This window comes from Colossoma macropomum, unplaced genomic scaffold (assembly GCF_904425465.1).
Source record: "Colossoma macropomum unplaced genomic scaffold, Colossoma_macropomum, whole genome shotgun sequence".
NCBI lineage: Eukaryota > Metazoa > Chordata > Actinopteri > Characiformes > Serrasalmidae > Colossoma > Colossoma macropomum.
In genome coordinates, this window is record NW_023494803.1 from 20782568 (window position 1) to 20803000 (window position 20433).

General features: G+C 37.1%; 1 protein-coding gene across 3 annotated transcripts in view; it reads left to right on the plus strand.

Annotated features, from left to right (window-relative positions):
* Positions 1–213: 213 nt before the first annotated feature.
* The window catches only part of sh3yl1 (SH3 and SYLF domain containing 1), a 51265-nt gene continuing 31045 nt past the window's right edge, over positions 214–20433 (plus strand). For 2 of the 3 annotated variants that reach the window (XM_036593884.1, XM_036593885.1), the window contains exons 1-2: positions 222–535; positions 19485–19595. In XM_036593884.1, coding sequence (XP_036449777.1) covers position 535; positions 19485–19595 — 112 coding nt within the window. In that variant the 5' untranslated portion in view covers positions 222–534. Of the gene's footprint in view, positions 536–19484; positions 19596–20433 lie in introns of all 3 variants that reach the window. The other variant, XM_036593886.1, reaches the window with a different exon arrangement.

The window sequence follows — 20433 nt, forward strand, 5'->3', positions numbered from 1 at the left end:
CAACTTTGTCAAAACTATAAAAACTGAACAGAACATCTTTGCATAATAAGCAAGAATTCTCTGGCAAAAGGTTACATACAGAAACACAGAAGTACTTCCAGAATAAGCCTGTAAGTGTTCAACACTGCTCTGGCGTTGCAAATATCTAACCTACAATAGTCCTGCAGTTTCGCTCCAGGGGTCCTGATTGTTTTACCTGACGTCATTTTCCCTTATCTGTCCAAACATCGCCTGATCCAAAATGCTAAAAGTTTGACGATGTAGTCCAAACTCGGTTTCAAAATATTAAAACATTCTTCCATGACATTTTATGCAATTTGTTGTCTACGTCTGGTGAGATACGTCCTTTTCAGTAGCTTAACGTGACTTGGGTCCTTTAAGACAAAAGTTAACAGCAACAGGTCTGGCAGGTGTATTGGAAGTGTCGGAAGTAAATGAAGCGCGAGCTGCTTTACCTGGGCCAGGTGAGAGCAGTCAAAAAGTTTCACACACTGAGGCGTCTCCAACTCTGGCAAACAGCCCGTTCTCGGTAAAAGTAAGTAGAAAAGTCCGCTTCTCTTTCTCCCTCTCATGAATACATTACATAGCGCGAAACCCAGCGAAGTGTTCGATTGAGACGTTCTAATAAGATTCGGTCAGCCTTTACGTAGAAAACGTCAGCCTGCTCCCTTCACTTAACCACGGGTCCAGAATGAAGCCATAAGCTTAGCAAAGCCAGCGGTTGTCTCTCCATCAAGGAAAACGCGAGGTTTTGTTGGCTGCTGAACAAACAGCACATTCATACCGACACACTGGACTGAGCTGCTCTTACGGACGTGAAATGCATGGGAGCCTAAAATGATACTTTCTGTACCTTTTTCTGAGAAGAGTCGGTGGTGGTCATAGAAATGCAGTGACGAAGTGCCTTCCGAAGAAACTTCATTTTGGGTAGAGTACGCGTTCTTATGGCGAAGTTTTTGTATTGTTTTTTCGTGTCTTTTGCTCTACTAATGGAGAGTAATGGCCTGGATGTTTATATATGACGTCATGGTCCAATCTGGTTAATTGTTCTCTAAGGCGGGGGTTCTCAGCCTTTTCCACCTCAAGGTCCACCTATTTATCATTTGAAAGCATGAAGCACCATAAAAAGCCTTTTTTGCTCTAAAAAGTAATTAAGAAATTTTCAACACAGCAGTGTTTGGGCACCACAATATGTGATGTATGTATGACGTGATAGATGATATATGCTGACAGATTAGGCGAACATAAGCTTGTTTTTTTACCTGAAATCAAGCAGAATGGTGGCAAATTAAGTTAAATATGACAAATAAATGTTATTTCTATTATTATTAAGTCAATTGTTTCTTTACTTATTTTTATAATATAGAGTGCCATCACTGGCTTTCTAAGGACCACTGGCTGCCCCCATTACGGGCCAGAGGACCACCAGAGGGTGCTTCGCGGCCCACTGGTGGTCCATTAGGTGAAGCTGGGCCAACTCTTCTTTAAAACGAGAATTATTTAATTTGCTTGCTGTTAATAAGACCATGCTGCCAATCATGTGACCACTGTGAAGCCACTAATATACAACTTAATACAACGATTAAGTTTATTAAAACAAATAAACAAGCAAAACGGAGAACATGATCTTAAGGGTGTAAAGCAGAGTTTATTGTAAGGATCACTGCTGCAGGATTTATAAGGTGTTCACGGTGCCCTAGCTCAGGTTTTACACATTGAGAGCACACAGTGCTTTAGTCTCATATAATTTATGACATAAGGATTCATGATGATTGCACCTAAATCCACAGTGGTATTTTGAAGATCTCCAGTTTTTTCCATGTGTGAAAAATATGAAATACAGCCATGTTACTGTGCGTTAAAGTGCTGGAGACAAGGAAGATGTGAAAGTCATTGAATGCATGTTAAATCAATGTTGAAACATCAGCGCTAACTTCTTTGAACCTACATTCTAATCTGTTGTTGATTCTTACTCACTTTTCCTGAATTAATATGGCAATACCACTGAAATGTTAATAAAAAGTCAGTGTAACACATGCTACCTAATTTTTTTAACCCTTAGAAAATCAAGTTACTACAGTAAAACATTGTCATCCTGCCATCCTTCTTTATCTACAGCAAGGGTAATTTTCTTAAAGAAAAAACAAAAAAACTTTACACCAGTTTTTTATTGACATTTACTGAATAACAAGATAACAAAAATGCTTTAATAATTAGTTTTTAATAGTGCAAAAATAATCACACAGTCTAACTGTCAGTAATTCATGAACACCATGCAACTGACTTGCTTCACGAGATCTTTTTCCTTGGGTGCTCTGAAAAATGAAAGCAGGAAATCAAGTTGTGTGTTTAACCAGTTGTCCAAGAAGCATACGTAAGAATATTTCATCGTCTATAATTTCAAAAGCAGACAGTTAAATTTCAATTTTAAGACAGTTTAAAGTGCTAGGAATTAAAATACTTTCTTACCTTTCACATAGACATCAGTAAGCTGTGAGGAGGACCTGAGGCGTTGCGCATGCGAGAGTTCTCTATGTTCTCTGTCACATGATCTCGCGTCTAATGGTCAGCGTCATTGTGGCCAACGTTACGAGCTGGCGGTTTCGTTGATAGCTTAACGTTGATCCAACGCAATGTTGACATTGGAATTCCAACCTCGACCAAAGCATGATTTTAATAAAAAATATCAGTAATGGATCAGTGTCATCCTGCTACCTGGGTTATCAGTGAGACACGCACACGACAGTCCTGTTATGGAGCTACATTTTTAAAATTCGTCCTCTTTTTTTAAGAAGTTGACACCCTGCGTTAACAATTGCAGGCCCCAACAGACAAAGCCGTTCTGTATGTTTACACTAAAAAAGAAGCAGAGCTTGTCCTTCGGTAACCTGGGCTACTGAATTGCAGCTTTACGTCAGAAATCTAACCTTACAATCATTTCGACACACCGGTACATGTTCTCTCGTTTGATGGATGTATCAAGAGGTGCGGCCGCTGCAGATTGATATACGCAACGGTTGAATACACTAGAAGACATATTTGTTGTATATTTTATTTCAAAGTTTATTTTTTTAATAGAACAAGCTAGAAGGACCTTTTCAGCTGGCATAGTTGCAACGCTTGCGTAACACAAGAGTTCAACTCACCACCATTTCCGTTTAAATAAACATTTTGCTACGTTTTGTCGGGGCTGAACGCAACCCTAGCTAACTAGCTAGCTAAGTTAGCTCAATATTACTTGGCGAATATAGCTTAACAGTTAACGTTAACATATCACGTTACTTAAATGATCAGTGATTTGCTTGCTACTGCTCTGTCCGAAACACCCAAGCGAAATAAGAACTATTACCAGTTTAACTTACCTTTTTATGGAGGTCAAGTAGCGACTTGTGGAGCCTGGCTGGCTAAATTCACTAAAATCAAATGGAACGAGCAGACGGTACATTAGCTAGCTAACGCTGCTAGGTCGCTATAAATTAACATAAGCTAAAGTTGTTTATCGCCCCGCGTTAATTTATCAAACTTATAAAGCGCCATCATTAGAAGTCTAGTAATATATTTTTAGGGCTGTAATTGAGAATATCAACTGGAAAAATCATCCTCCGCTGTAGCAGTTCAGCCGCTAACGTTAACCGTTCCCTGGGTCTCGCGCTGATCTGCAAGGTTTCCGTTGAATTTTGAATTTGAAATGAGTGATTGCGCGCGTGGGCTGCAGAAGGATTCAGAACCAAAAACTCATACCGAATGAACCACCATTAACCGTAATTAGGTTAAAGCTTGTAAACTCTGCTGAGGAAATCCATTTAAATGCAGCCTGATATGATGCACTGACCTACTAACGTTAGTCACAGTCATCACCAGCATAAATAATGCCTGTGAATGCGACCCTGACCTCGCTGACCAAGCCACTCTTTGCTGCTCTTGAACATTCGGAGCACTCCACACCAACACTCCTCCTGGAGATCTACCTTCCAGCAGATTTCACTTTCAACCCAAATCTAACACACTTCCTTCAGCTAATCAAGGCCAAGACCTCCAGGAGCAGGGTTGGTGACCACTGACCTACATGCTTGAAAAAGATGTTTCTTCACAGGTTCTTTAGTAAAAACATCGGTTCTATTTAGAACCATGAGTTCTATATAGAACCATTTCATGCTAAAGTGGTTCTTTGCATGGTAGAGTTGTTCTTTATATTGGTTAAGAATGTGTTGTATGTGGGTTCTATATAGCACCTTTTTGAAAATGGTTCTTTATAGCACCAAAAATGTTTTTCTATTGTTACAAGCTTATAATCGTAACAACAGCAGAACCCTTTTTGGTGCCATATAGAACCATTTTCAAAAAGGTTCTGTTTAGAACCATATACATCACATTTTCCATCAATCTGAAGAACCATTTCACCATAAAGGAACCATTTGACATCCAAATTGTTCTTTACAGAGCTCATGGTTCTAAATAGAACCATTGCCTTTACTAAAGAACCGCTGAAGAACCATCTTTTTTGTGTGTGTAGAGCACTTCAGCTGGCAGATGAACTTAAAATCAGTTTCCGACTTCGTAGCACAGTCCAGAACAAGACCAGGAATCACAACCTTGGATTTAAAAAAATATTATTAATTGTGATTAATCTACATGCATCTTGAGTGCTGAATAAAAGTAAGATGTTTTTTACAGATGTCTTTCAGATCGGTATTTTATAAATTAAGTGATACATTAGCAATGACATGTTAAGACTTTGTTTTGTGCCAGAGGTTTCAAAGCAGGTATATTTGAACTCTTAGCCAGCTATCTTTCTGCATTAAAGCCAACATGAAAATTGACCCTTTTGTACCTTGTTAGTTCATGTCTCTGCACGATTCATCAGTTCACATAATTTAAAAGTCAAAGTTGTTGATTTTCTGTGATAATCAAAGTGTACTGACTTTTGCAAGCCTCAAAACATCTGATTTTTGGGTCCATTGCAGTGTATGAATGGGCAGGAAAAATAGTATTTACCAGTAATGTCATGTTTCCTACCCCCTTCCCACCACCCTCAATGCTGTCCATCTCCGTGACCCTCTAACCATATTTGACTCAGAAATATGTCATGGTAAGGAAGAAAATGTGTTATGTTTCACCTTGACTTTAACACTATTGAGAGCATGCAGTTTTGTTGACATGCTGCTAGAAAACATGCTCAGTAATGCTCTCTCGATTTTCAGTAAAAATAAGATACCTCAGTAGGAAGCATATTTGAGGTATCTAAGAATTGAGACAGTCTTCTTGTCAGGAGCACACATTATGATGTAAAATGCTGTCTGTAGAGAGCTCATTAAGTTTTGAGACACATCCAGTGTTATTGCATTGTTGAGAATGTAAATTTGTTTGGTCCAAAGACAAGTGAAGTTTGAGTTGTTAATGCAAACAAACTCTTTAGTTGAGATTTAAATTCTGATAGAGTAGATGCATGTTGGCGGCTGGTCAGTGATCATTTCTTTTTTTACTTTAAGTGGCAAATAAATAGTGATTACGTTGACTTGATCGTCAAAAGCAATTAAATTAGCCCCTGTGGGGACAGTAAATGTGTTATGTTGAGGCAGACTTTGTTTTGACAACTTATCATGGTCGTCTGGGGCTTTCTCTCTACATTCCATCAGTCATCGTGGTGCAAAAGATAAAAAATGAGATTTTTTTTTTGTAGCGAATGATTGATTGTGGGAGAATTTGTCAGAGCTAGCAAAGCTTGCCCAGTTGTTGTGGAGATGTCGTTAAATGGGGTTTGTTGCAGTGTATATGATGCACTCTTACTTAGGGTATGACTGCTTCTCTGAACGAAGCCTTAATGTGTATGAATCCAGGTCTTTTGGAAGACATCTAGTATTTCTGCAAGGAGCAGTCACTTGATAATTCTACAGTAACATCTCAGATGTTGAAGCTGTTTTTCTTATGTGTTAAGTAGCCCTCACTGTAGTAACCGCGCAGAATTCACCCTCTCAAATTAATCCTGTGTCAAAATTTAAATTGGCCCTTATCATAGCAGATGTTTGTGCTTTCACTCTTCGGATGGAAGCTGCATTTGTAATTTGTCATTATCTCTGGTAAATGTGAATTAAGACATAATTACATTGTCGCAAGCATTTGCATTATACATGCTTGTTTTTTTTTTATTTTGCTTTGTGACTCACTTATTGACTAATTGCAGACTAATATATCATGTAGATCTGCGTAAGCAGCAATTATTTGTACAGTAGTAATGACAAAAATTGTATTCTCATTGTTATTCCTTATATGACACCTGCATTCATTAGTCCACCCCTTTGGGCAGGTAGCCCAGTCTGGTGGCAGAGGTTTCTCAGGCTTTTGTGTCAGGGGAAATAGACATATGCATAACACGGCCATTTCCTCTTCAATTGTATTATTTCTAGGTACCGGCTGACCTAGCTAAAGACTATTTTCCTTGATTTAATCCAAGATTCTATTGTCACTGAGGCAGGTTTGGCAGTCAGTATAAGTGGTATTGTTCATCTTAAGAACCAGTGAAGTCTTGTCCGTTTTTAAAGTGTCATACAGTGTCAAAAAACTCAAACAAGAACATTTGACCATGGCAAACAGTTGCTCCAGAGTAAAGCTTTTGAACAGCTGCAAGTTGGAGTTATGTCCGTCTAGTGTGTGCTTCGTTATTCCTTTAACTTATTTTTAATGTTATTACAAGCCTCGACTGTATTGTACAATGGCGCTTAGGTTTGATGTCCTCTATATGTAAAATTGAGGAAGGCTTATTGTTTCCTCTAAGTTTTTTAAGCAGTAGCATCCTCTAGCGCAGCCACTGCAAAACAAATATAGCAGAACTACTGAGGCCAGTCTGATTGGTTGTATGCACCACCGTTTTATATACAATAATACATTTAGATTTACATATTAAACTATTCACAAAAAGGGATTTTTAGATGTTTTATTTAAAATTTTATGAACAAGTTAAAGAAAGGTAAATAATACACTGTTTACCATTTTTATGAAGTTATCTGCCTTGACATTTTATCTCCACATTTAAAGTATAAATCCTGTGTTTTTTTATTTTTATTGCAAATTAATATTAGGGGCACACTGATCATGAATTCATTTCCAACCAAATTGGCTGATTTTTATCTACTTTCCAGCAGAGTTTGTTTCAGACCTGCATCTTACTTGCTGCCATTCCCCAACCTAACACTATTACATCTGATCCAATCAATCAGGGACTTCTGAGGAAGTTAATTAGCTGGAGCAGGTGTGGCAGATTGTCGTTCCACAGTATGTAGATCTCCATTTAGTATACAGACTCAAAGTTTATTTCAAAACAAAATAGTTGCAAAAAAGTGATCTTATGAAACATACAATGGACAAAAATGATATCATACTTCTATTTTTGAGTGTAACAAATTACATTAACTATAGAAAATGCTTTTACATTTTAAAGCACAAAAAACACAAACAAGAACATTTGACCTTGGCAAACAGTTGCTCCAGAGTAAAGTTTTTAAGGCAGACATTTGTGATTTGATTATTTGATGAACTAGCTTTTTCCTTAAAAGCAGCTTTTGAACAGCTGCAAGTTGGAGTTATGTCCGTCTAGTGTGTGCTTCGTTATTCCTTTAACTTATTTTTAATGTTATTACAAGCCTCGACTGTATTGTACAATGACGCTTAGGTTTGATGTCCTCTATATGTAAAAATGCTTTCCTTAAAAGCATGTTTGCTTTCTCAGTGTTTTGCTTTTTGTAGCATCCATGTGAATGTCTAAGACTGAGTTATGATTTTTAAATTCACGTTATGAATGTGGTGTTCCTTTTTTAACACATGGTGCACAAGCTTAAGCCTTTAGGCCCGGAGTAGAGAAAACAAGAGTTTGTTGTAATAAATGAAAAATAAATCAAAAAAAGCCTATGGTCTACCACGTTCAGTGTCAGCTGATAGCAGGGTAGGAATTAAGGAGGGCTGTATTGACTAAAGATTTCAGTCTTAAAATGTTGAGATGGTTACTGAGATGGTTACCTAGATGGTTGAACAAACAAAGACCTAAACAAAGTTACTGCTGGCTTTAACAGGCCCTGAGCGAGAGCAAATTGCAGTTCTTTGTACACACAGCTATATCTGACTTTGAAGTCAGCATATATTTAAGTTCAAGCCATGCTATGATGTCATAGTTGTGTGACACACATTCTTTTATGCAAGGTAGAATCTGGCACACGAAATAAAGATAAGAGCGAGATGCTATCAGTGGCTATCTTTGGAATTTTCCCATATTAAAAATAATAAAGTTATATGGATTGGACTGAGTCACACCTTTATGAGTGGAACTTATGACTCTTGACTGTTTACCTTTTGAAAACCTAGAAAGAAGGACAACTGGTTGTTACAGTCAGGTGTGACCATGTGTGGTATGCGGTGAGTAGTATTATAGCCTCATGTCCAAGCAGAACACAAAATTAACATTCCAGATGACAACTGTAGGGTGTCTTTTATTTGGGACTTTTTGCTCTTCAGCTCACCCCACAGGTTTTCATTGGGGTTAAGGTCAGGAATGACCATGTCAAAAGCTCAATACTGCAGTTATTGAACCATTTTTGTGTGGACTTGGGTGTACGTTTTGGATCCCTGTCCTGCTAAAAGATCCAGCCACAGCCTTTGGAAGAGGCAGCCAGATTTCCATTTCAAATCTCCTGGTACTTCATGAAGTCCATGATGTCATGTATCTTAGCAAGGTTTCCAGGGCCTTTAGAGGAAAAACAGCCCCAAAACCACACAAATCCGTAACAGTGGGGATTTCTGTATAACCATTCTACTTTTGCATCAAACCCATCTTGAGTATTTGTTGCCAAAAAGTCTCCTCTGGGTTTCCTCTGAGCCTAGAACCTGGTTCTACTCAAAGTTCCATTGGAGTCTAGTGAACGCCAGATGCTTACGCTTGTAGTTTTTGAGACATGGTAACCCAGAAATGCTTCCATGTCCAGCCGTGATCCTTGGAGAAAATGTTGTCTCTTGAACCATCCTACTTAGCCATGGTTGTTTTAGATGTTTTGAGCTTATTTTTTTATTCGAGCGAACGTTTTGCAGTTCGTACGCACGTTTCCTTTTATTCGTGGTCACGATTTCTTAAATCATTCCCTTATTTTCTTTTAATCGTGCGCACATTTTCTTTACTTTGTGGGTACGTTTTTTTAAATTCGTGATCACGATTTTCTAATTCGTTCTCTTGTTTTCTTTTAATCGTTGTCATGTTTCATTTGTAACTGAATGCACATTGTTTGTATTTTGATAACAGCTCCCTGAGACTGTCTGATGGATTTTGATGTGTTAGATTAATGAGATAATGAACAGAGGTGCTCATCAGGTCTGATTTTGATTTGGGGGGTTCTGAGGAAACTGCAGCTCCGCTTCACAGCAAATGGCCCACAGTGTTTCTGCTCCCGGTCAAATTGCAGTGTTAGAGACCATCACACAACTACAAGAAGAAATGATCAGTGTTTTAACATCCTCACATTAATATCTACATCTAATCCATAGATCTATTAAACACTCTTGCTATTTGACCTCATCCCACATGAATGTTTCTGTGTGTTTAATTTAAGTTTGTTGAAACATTGACGCTGATCATTTCTTCCTGTAGTTGTGTGATGATCTCTAACACCGCAGCTTGTGGCGGGAGCAGAAACAGCGCTAAGCGGCCGCGCTGTGTCTTTATCTCTGTTAAATATGATCATTAGAAAGTGCAGTTTAGTGAATATTGTGGTTGTAGTTTATTGTCTTCCTTCATTTCACCACCAAACTGCAGCTGCACTGATAAATCTGGGGGCCGTTTGCTGTGAAGCGGAGCTGCAGTTTCCTCATAACGCCCCAAATCAAAATCAGACCTGATGAGCATCTCTGTTCATCATCTCATCAATCTAACACATCAAAACCCATCAGACAGTGTCAGGGAGCTGTTTGTTACTTCTGCACAGGACAAATAACACGACCTGTATCTACTACATTGATTTTGCGCACGAATAAAAAAAAATAACGTGCGTTCAGCTAAAAATTAAACATGACAACAATTAAAAGAAAACGGGAGAACGAACGAGTGATCACGAATAAAAACCTACCCACAAAGTAAAGAAAACGTGCGTACGAACTGCAAAACGCTCTGTACTTTCCAGCCATTGCATGGATTTGTTAAATAACATCACCAGCACACCTGATTTCATTTAAATAAAGTTTAATTAGAAATTAATTTAATTAAGGGGGTATTGGATTTGTGTATATGTAGACTGTGGGGCCAAAAGTCTGAGACCACAGGTGAGAATGCTTTTATTTTACATTCCTTTCTAATTTAATATAAAGTTTTTCATTACAAATAATTTTATCAGCATAACAATTCGAGTGAAAAGTAAAGTCTTCGAATATTTACATGAATTTCAGAATTTCTGTTTTCATCCTTTTTTCTTTATTGATTGTGTTTGGTCAAGTTGTCATGGACCTCATAAGTGTGTGCAGAAGCCTCTTATCAGTAAATCAAATCTGCCTGAGAGTTGTCTGAACATGTGTTTCAATGGAAGGAATAAGACTAAAAAAAGATCTGACGTTTTTGTATAAAGACCTTAACATTGTCAATTTCACCAATTTGCTTTAATTTGAATATAGAGTTAGAAATATTGCAGAATTTTGAATATGTCTTCTTTATTTTGTCATAACTTTTTTTTGTTTTGTTTTGCATTTTTCAAGATACTGAAACTTTTAGTTGTTTATTTTCTGGTTTAAATGTTACCAGACCTTCAATGTGGTCTCAGACTTTTGGACTCCAGTGTGTGTGTGTGTGTGTGTGTGTGTGTGTGTGTGTGAGTGTGAGAGAGAGAGAGAGAGAGAGAGAAAAAGAGAGAAAAAGAGAGGAAAAAAAGAGAGAGAAAAAGAGATAAAGCACTTTGGAAGGTGTTTTCGGATAGATTTGGACCATACATGTGTACCTTCACGGTGATTGTAGCCAATGGTCACATGCTGAGAGCATGCCTAAACCCATAAATCAGGTCAGGAAAAGGAAAAACAAATTTTAGGATTTGCTGTCCAAACTTAGCTGGCAGGATATTCTAGAACTGGCACAAACATTCCCATATGTTAGAGTAAAAGAGACTGCTCCACAATTTTGCCTTTGTATGCATTTTCTGGAGCAGCAGTGAATGAATTCATTGTAAGTCATTTGCTTGTTCATGTGATATAACCACATGAACAACAATAAAACAGGATCAGATTGAGGAAAACAGAACTGTGACCTTTCGTAAGGAGTCAGGGTGACATTTTTGAAAGCATAACTTCACAACCTCAGCTGAAATTTGAGCTTAAACTTGGCATAGCCATGCTCCAAAGCAGTTGTATGTTTTTTTTTTTTTGGAAAGAGTTGTGCCTTGTCAACTGGCTGAAACTTGGCAAATACTAAATTTCAAGATTGCTGAAGGGGGGGCATACTTGATTTTAATCATCATTTGAAAATAATATTTATTTGATTTCAGCCAGTGATTTTCAACAATATTTATAGAAACTTTGTTAGAAACAGTTCATTGAGAAATACTTGGCAAATACAGTACTGATCTGATCCATTAATCCACACTGAGTATTTGTAAACTTACAAACTTGTTTGTTCTTATGACTTGACAGCAGGGGTCTCAGACTACTGCCCCAACAGCTTTATACAGCCTGATAAACAGGAATATGTATTTGTTCTTGTGTGCCTATATAAAAAATTATTTGGTTTTGTAGCCTTTATAGAAAAAGCTGTTGAAGTAATGCTGACCATTTCTTAACCCTTCAGTTCACAAAAATGTGCCTGCAGTGCTCATATAAGTAGTTGTTAGCATTTCATTTCTTTTTATTTTGCGGAAAAGTAAATGGTCCTTCTGTAATTTTGTATTTTGCTATTTCTTTAAAGAGGGTTAGTTAGTTAGTTACACATTATTTTAATAGTAGTTTTGTCATCTTGATATCTGACAGCTTTATTGAACATCACATTTTATGTCAATATATTGTGCAATCCTAACTTCCCAACTGCCAATTCACTGAGTTAGTATTGATAAATGATTGTGTAATGGAAGGCCATGTTTTACCATCTGTTTTGTTCACTTTTATAAACAAGTTAAATATTATTTAAAAATATGACAATTTAGAATCATTTTAAAGTCAACGTGAATCAGAAATCGTTATGTATTTTCCTTCCAAACCTTTCCGAGGGAAACGCAATGTTAGGGTCTCTGAGTGTTTTCACTTGATGGGGGGAAGTGGAAGGAGGGGAAAGCATATATTTATTACTTTTCTGTAAATATCTTTACCTGCCTGCTGCCACACGGTGAAACAATCAAAAATAAGACAACATTTTAGAGTTAGAGATTTTGATTTCAGGCTGACTTTAATATCACCTGGCAATCAAAAATATTTATCTCTTTTGCTCCAGTGAATGATCTAGATATAAAGCTCAGTTACTTCATGATTGATTCATTGGTATTTGTAACAATAGAGTGATGGCCCTATCACCTTCTTGCTATCTCAAGAATTAGAATGACGATGGTTCTGTTCATCCAACTCATCATCTGTCTCGTAATTAGGTAAATGAATTTTTGTCATTACTTAGTGCTCTTTTGTGTGAATTAAAGGCAGCATTGTTCTTTGTCACTGCTCGAACTTAATCTCCTCATAAGCTGGCTAAGCATTAAAAGGGCCCAGACTGAAGGCTGGCACCTTCAATCAGAACACCCTAATTGGTGTCAGCCTTGTGATTACAATTTTGGTATTGAAGCGGGTGTCTCCCAGGTGCAATGGAGAATTTTCCTGTTGACACGGCTGGTTTAGCGGGAATTCCTAAACTGGAAAAACTGCATTGAAAGTGACGTTTTGCAAGCACCTCCCTGGGTAAACCACGAACAGGGAACAATTGCCAAAAATAACTTTTGTCTGTGCCATTTGGCTGTTTGATCTTCAGGTTTAAATCTAATGATTCACTCTGAATATTAAATGAGTCATTGCAAAGTGAAATAAGGATGTTGCTGAAACGAAGAACAGGCCATATTTTGTAAGAATGTACAAAGTAGAAGTGGGTTTAAACTCTAAAGCGTGAAACAATTTAGCATTGCTGATTGTAAGCCGATCTGAGTAAATAATGTTGTGGGACAGTTTGGCATATTTGTGATGTGAGTTTTCTGGCTCCACCATTTTGTATTTTAATGCCACTCAGCTTTATTTTGCTTTTGCTACCAGTCAACCTGAAATCTAAGCAGACCTTCATGTCCTTTGACATATTAAGCATGCACTATAACATTTAAAAGACAAAATTCTTGTTTTCCCCCAAATCTGTGGTAGAAATGTAGTCACTTGTGCCACCTAAGTTTTGATTACATTGCTGCGCATTAACTTTAAACAGCTTTGGCTGATGGTTGAGCTGCAGCCTAGATAAATCCTTCATGTTCTTCCAACTACTTGATAATTATAATAATCGTGGATTACTCCATACTCTATACTACAAATACTTCTCTATTGTAAGTGTTGAAACAACTGTGCCAATTAGCGTGTGTTAGCTTTGGTAACTAGCATGTTGTGACTACATTATGGCAAAACACAAGAGTGAATACATGCAAATATGCCTTGTTTGTCAGATGTTCAGAGTGCTCATCAAGAACAATAGACCTTAGTTTGAATGCCTCCATGTCATTGTAATATGCACCCTGTATCTGGCAAATGAACAACTTTGAGACTGAGATATAGTGTTCAGTAGTTATGTGAGTTATGTTTGGTCAGGACTGATTACAGATTAGGTATTTCCCCCTCTCACTTTTTAAAATGACATTTCCAGTGCTCTCTAACTTGTTTAATACTTTGTGGTCAGAACTACTGACATTACTAAATGTCTTCAAATGTTGCATATAGGAGTGTAATGACACATAAAACTCAAATTGATATGATGTGGTGTTTCAATACCACCTTACAAAACATGCGCTTGAATGTGTGCCTTGTGCTCATATGTTAATGTTAAAATCTTGCTTACGTGAATGCACCCTAGAGGCGTAATGATACACACAGGACATATCCAAATTGAGCAGTCTGAGTGGCAGAAAGCCACATGAAATTTGACTTTTTTCCCCGTCGGATTCGAGCCACATTTTTAGTTTTCAATTTGACTACTAGATCTGTAGATATGTGACTCAGTGTCACCTGTCATATTGGATATCATGTAACTTTTTTTGTCATTTGGGGTGTGGTGGTTTACGACGTCAGAACGTGCGACAAGAAAGTCAGTGGTGCATGATTCACATATTACAGCTTAAATGTAAAGAAATAGAAGCTTGTGTTTTAATGTTGTAGTTTACAGTGCCTGCTTCATTAAAAGTTTAAAGACTGTCTGAATATTACTGTTTAATATTCCTGCTGAATATTACTACTTTAGCTTGCTGACAGTCTGTTGACCAGGTCAGACTACACTAATGTCAAGTTCTCTTCATGCTTTAGTTAATAAAAAGTAAAAAAACACTGTTGTAAAATATAGCGTGATCGTTCTGTTACCGAGTTATTGTCATGAGGTTTGCTACATTTCTTGTTAGTATGGCAGCTGATGTGGATATGCGAGCAAATGTGACTACTGTCTGACCACGCAAGTCAGATTTGGTCACTTGTAACTTGAAATCTGCACAGTCGGTCTGCAAAGTAAGATACAAGAAACAGATCTGATGTGCCATGCAGTGCGAACAAAGCCAAAACCCCTCCAAAAAATATCACAACCCCCCATAAAGTTTATAGTTGGTATAAAAAGCCCAGTCATTTGAGCATGAGTGTATGCATCACATAATCCCCTCCCTGGCCACTTTCTTCTGGTAGGCTGCACTTAGATGCCTAGTGTTTTTATTGTTGACCGTGAAAGATGATAAATGAGACCCCCTCAGAAGAGACCAAGGCGTATATTTGCGAAACAGTTTAAATCTAAATACACTGTTCAAATAAAATTTTTTGATATGGGTAATCACACCTGTAGTTACTTATGCAGTTAGATTAAATGATTTGATGGAAATGTTTTTTTTCTGATCCTGTTCCAGTATAACCTATAAGTAAATGTTTTACTATTCTTTTTTGATACATGTCTGTATAATTGTAATCTCTACCTGGCTTTCTATTTTTAAGCTAGCTTGCCTTTATGTCAGAATACTGAAATTGAGTTGTATTTAAAAATATGCAGTGTGGGGTGGGGGGGGGGCATCTTGAGGACTGGGATATCACAGAGCTATACATGACTTATGATGCTTACCCCTTTCATAAAGGGGTAAGTTGGCCAAGAAAATTGTTCATTTTTTCACCTGCTATATGAGTTCATAGTTGAAATACGCTGTACTGTGAATTAACATGAGTTACTTCAAAATTTGAGGTGTAACGTAGCAAGTTTACTCGGTAACGTACATTTTTTTTTGTTTGTTTTTAAAACACAAAGAGGTTACTTTCTGTGTAATACTGTTTTAATTCAGAAATTGTTATGGTATTATTTCTTGCTCTGTGTAACCTTACAGATGATTTCTTATGAAGAGCATGTAATAAATTAATAAATTAACATAAAGTTCTTTGCTGAAAGAATTTCAACTAAATATTTCGTAGTCTGCAATAGAAAGCTGCAACAGTATGTCATTGCTGACCAAGAAGAGGGTGGGAGAAGCCTTCAGACGTACGCCCATGGCATCAGACATAAAAGGAGCGATCTTTGACCAGAGGCTATTAAAAGTGGGGTACTCCCAAAACAGAACACTTGCATTTTGACTCCACACCCATTATTATTTGCTTATTTGTTTTCTTTATAATAATAAATAAGTAATTAGGATAATTAGACATTCCTAAGGATGGCTACTGTCACACCAGCAGTGTTTTTCTTCTCTCCTTCGCTTTTTCTAGTGTATCCAGTAGAGCCAGTAACACTGATTCATCAATGTAACACCTGTTCAGCAGTTTTGCTTGCATGTTCCAAGTAGTTAAAAAGTCTGTTGGTAAGGAAGCGTTTAGTCAAAAAATGATTCCGAACAGTGGTGTCATTTGATTTTACTGCTTATGAATTTTTGTGTCAAGGGATCCCCAAACCTGCCAGTTGAAAACTAATTTTTTTTTTCCACTACCTAAAAATATTCGAAAAGTTATTAGTTGATAGCTTTTAGACCTCCTTTCTGATGTGAAATTGTAACTTTGATATAAAAACATGTAATCTTTCAGCCCTAGCTATCACCCCTCTGGGACTCCTAATATGGGATTATCTCCATGTTATCTTTGGGCTGTCTTTAGTATAAATTCACATTTTAATTTTATTCCAATTAATTCCAAACTCTTGCTTAAAAGAGTACTTTATTTTTGGTTCACCCCAGATCAGCCAAGGCATGTTTGGTGTCCAAATTTTGCTTCTTTAGTTTAGCATTGCGGCTACAAGGCTAACATTGCTAACAAACACTGGAAGTCAGTAGTCACTTAAATCTTTTCTATTAATACCATCTACAAACTTCTTTTGACCCACTCAAACCTCATCCAGGTCTCCGTTAAGGTCACATAGATGTGGTTTAGAGTGAGTAAACTATAAAAATGGAAAACAAAAAATCAGTGCATGGCTGAACATTGTGGGCAACCATTTTAGACAGCAGGTGTTGGACTGAATTCTGGCTCCCCTTCGAGTGAATGCAAGTCATAGTTTTCTTTCTATTATTAACTGTCAAAATTAAAATTTCAAACTGAAGAGAACTGAGAGTCATTTTGAGCATGCATTTATGGAATAGATTTGAGTGACTATTGGCAAGGGTTTATTAGTAACGGTAGCTAGAGCACTATTGACTTCAAGGCTAGCTGATCGATTACGTCTGGGGTATGTGGAAAACTGTAAATAAAATATTTTGCTGAATCATCTGAATCTAAAAGCAAGCACTTGGGTAACATATTCTTTACTTTGCATGTTGTGACCCCTTTATTAAAACCTACACGGTAAGCCATGTATTATTGGAGGAGCCTGTTAGCTGTCATAACCTACTCCAGAGAAAGTACAGTTACAGAGAGCCTATTAACAGCGTCCAGAAGTGTCACATTATTTTAAAAAAGCTCTTGTGGGTATGCTACCAACAAAGATGAATGTGATTGGGCAGTAGTCCATTGTGAGAAAAAAATGGGAGAGGGTGAAGTAATATTGTAATGAGAAAAATTGAAGGTCAATTAAGGTCAGTTATTTTTATCATGTATTACTCGTGTTAAATGTTCTTATGTTTTATTTACTTTTTATTAGTGGTTTTGGGGGCATCTAGGGGCATCTAGAAGCCCTTTTTTGTAAATTTCCTCACATGAGTTGTAAAAGCCCATTGTCCTGTGGCAATTTGCAATGCATTTGTGCCTGTGTTAGATAAAGGCCCATTAAGAAAACTGTAGTGAGCTTAACCAGTGATGCTTTTGGTGCAGTACTATGGAAAATCCAAGAATAGGCCCAGACGTTTGTAATTCACGTAATCACCTGAGGGCATGAAGCTGAAGAACTGGCATTAATTTGAGGACTATTTTAGATGAAAACTGGTTCTTGTCCTGCCCCTGCTGCAGGCATGAGGTGTATTTCTGCGTGATACAATCATCTTTAATAAGCAGTTACATCATTCTGTAATTGAAAGGTTTTGTTCCACAATGCATTTTAGACCACTTTCAAGAATTTATACATTTTTTTTCTCCATGATATGTTGTTGTGGGTGGCCTTCACACATTCAATAAACTGTCAATGCTATATTATGATTAAAACTACTTTTATTAGAGAAATAAACATTTATTTTCCATCATACATCATTTGTTATTCTTTTTAAAAAAAAACTTGTTATATCAGAATGGATACAGCATTTTGGAATAATGCTCCTCAATTATTGAGCATGAATGTGGAAAGTGCCCACCCTCCATGATGTGGACCATTCCACCGAATTAGTTCAAACTGGAGTCCCACAGTAAGAAAACAAGTTAAAAAAAAATATTAAGTATTCAGACCTTAGGTATATATGAGGATGATGTTAAACCCAGTACGTTAATTGAGATTATAATAAGCAAAACCTATACGAAATCATGATTTATAAGGCACTTTCTGTTGGGAGGTGGCTGTCCCAAACCTTGATCCCTCAATTTCAACTTGCAGACCATGAGGAAGATATGAATTAAATTTGACAAAAAAAATTTATTAGGTTGAAATTGATTGCTGCTCCTTTAAAAATCTTTTAGATTTCTTTTAAAATTAAGTTGAAAGATGTATTTTTGAAAGATGTGGATTTATCCTGAGTTAAATTTTTGAACAAAAAAAAACTAAACACATTTTCTGCAATTAAGTAAACATCTTGTGTTTTAATGAAAAATGTTCTGATTTTGATTTTTCTGATTGAAAAATAACTGCAGTAAAAGATTAAACTAGGTTTACCGTTTTATTTGTAATTTTCTGACGGTCCCTTACACTGAAGCAGATTCAGGAGAAAACAGTGAGAAAGTAATCTGAGTCTGAATCTTTGTCAAATAGAAGAATGTAATAAAAGTGCAGTTCAGTAAAGGTTGTGGTTGTATTATATTGTCATCCAGTTTGGCCACAAAACTGTAATTAAGGTAGCAAGAAAGGACGGAACTGAGATGGTCACATGAATTTTACTGTCTAGGAGTTTGTGGCTGCTTAGCTTAGCCCTTTGCCTTCTTCTCTGAAGCCTTTTGGCCTGAGTGCGAAATGTGTGGCAAAACTCCTGTCTTGCTATGGTTTGTACAAAATAAATCAGTAAACAAACAACTTTTTTTTTTGTATACTGGCAGAAAAGGATTTTCTACCATCGCAGGACATACGCAGAAAATGTGTGGTGAGGAGAATTCCCACACAGTAATCTCTTCTGTGTTTGTCTGACGCTAGAGGGCGCTCCTAAGCAAGTCCAAAATGAATGTTGAGTCCTAGGCAGCTAATACAGCTAGATATTGTAAAATCGTTAATCATTTTTATATAGGAAAGTGCTCTAATTTTCTGAACACTGCCTCATGTATGTTCTTGACATCAGTGAGCGCTAACCACTGTACTCAGCCAATGAGTTGATCAGCTTGCTAACCATTCAGCTCCCAATACTAGCGTCCTACTACCCAAAACCTCTTTGCTTTAAAAGCAGAGAGATACTGTTAAGTTTGTTTTGATTTTTTTTAGCGGAATGCATCTTTCTACTTTCCAAAATTTAAAGAAATGCCCCTCACAAATGGTTAGAAACAAGTTTAACTTTTCGTTTTTAGCCGTTTAGCTTTATTCACCCTTTTCACTCAGGACTCGCTCATGGGCGCCCTCTAGTGTTTTGCAGTCATGTTTTTGATGTAATGGGAGAAGTAGAAAGTTGTCAGGCTCCCCTTAAACTGGCTGTGGCACAGGCTTAAGTTGGTACTAATTTTAAGCCTTAACTTTTATAATTATCCATAGAAATTATGTATACATGTGGGATACTAATTGGTGTACATTCTGAAATTTACAGTGAACAATCCAATACCATCAAACTTGAAGTCTGAGGCGAAGAAGGCTGCTAAAATCCTCAGGGAATTCACAGAGATTTCAAACAGACAAGGTCCTGACAAGCTTATTCCAGGTAAATGTCCTACCTTTTCATTTGTGTGACCGAGTGAATTTGTAAGAAAATCCACATTCACATGTAGGAAATAAAATCTAAAAAAATGTAATTTAAGCTTTGTAACAACCTGCAGCTTCTGAGATCGTATTACCTATACTAACACTATAAAATGCTAACATCAAAACATGGTCTACTCAGTTTGATCTAGTTTAACCTCACATTTTACAAGAACAATTAAACAAATTTGTATATACTATGATGTTTGCAACATCTAAGATGGTTCTTGTGATTACTCTAGTTTCAGTCTTTCTACAAAGTCATTTAAAATGGTTCATGTAATCTTTACTGTCACTTTCTTATATCTGTTACACATGAACCCTCTGTGGTGAAGGAATTGACCAGCCTACGTGCCCAAATTGCAACCATACCTGGCATAGAAACCCCATTGCTTTGTATAAAGAACGCATTTCTGTTGATTGATGTCAACTATGTACCTGACTTGTGCCAAGTATTTCTTCATGTTTGTCTTACGTGACTGGGCTCTTGTAGTGTCTTGACTGTAATATAACTATTATGAAAACAAACCTCTGGCTTTTTGTGAGAACACCTAGCACACTTGAATATTCATAAGTAACCAAAATGTGAGGAGAATATTGATCTGAATGCTCAATAGGCTTTATTTTAGGGTGTATTTATTTGGTTTTCACACTTAAAGTAATGATCAAAGCCGTGATGCATGTTTGTGTTACTAACATTGCAAGCACTAGCGCAGATGCTAATGGACAGTTGTGCTGTTGTGGGCCATCTGGACCACAGATGGGAAGCGGAGTGGATAGGAATCGAACACTGTTCTTGC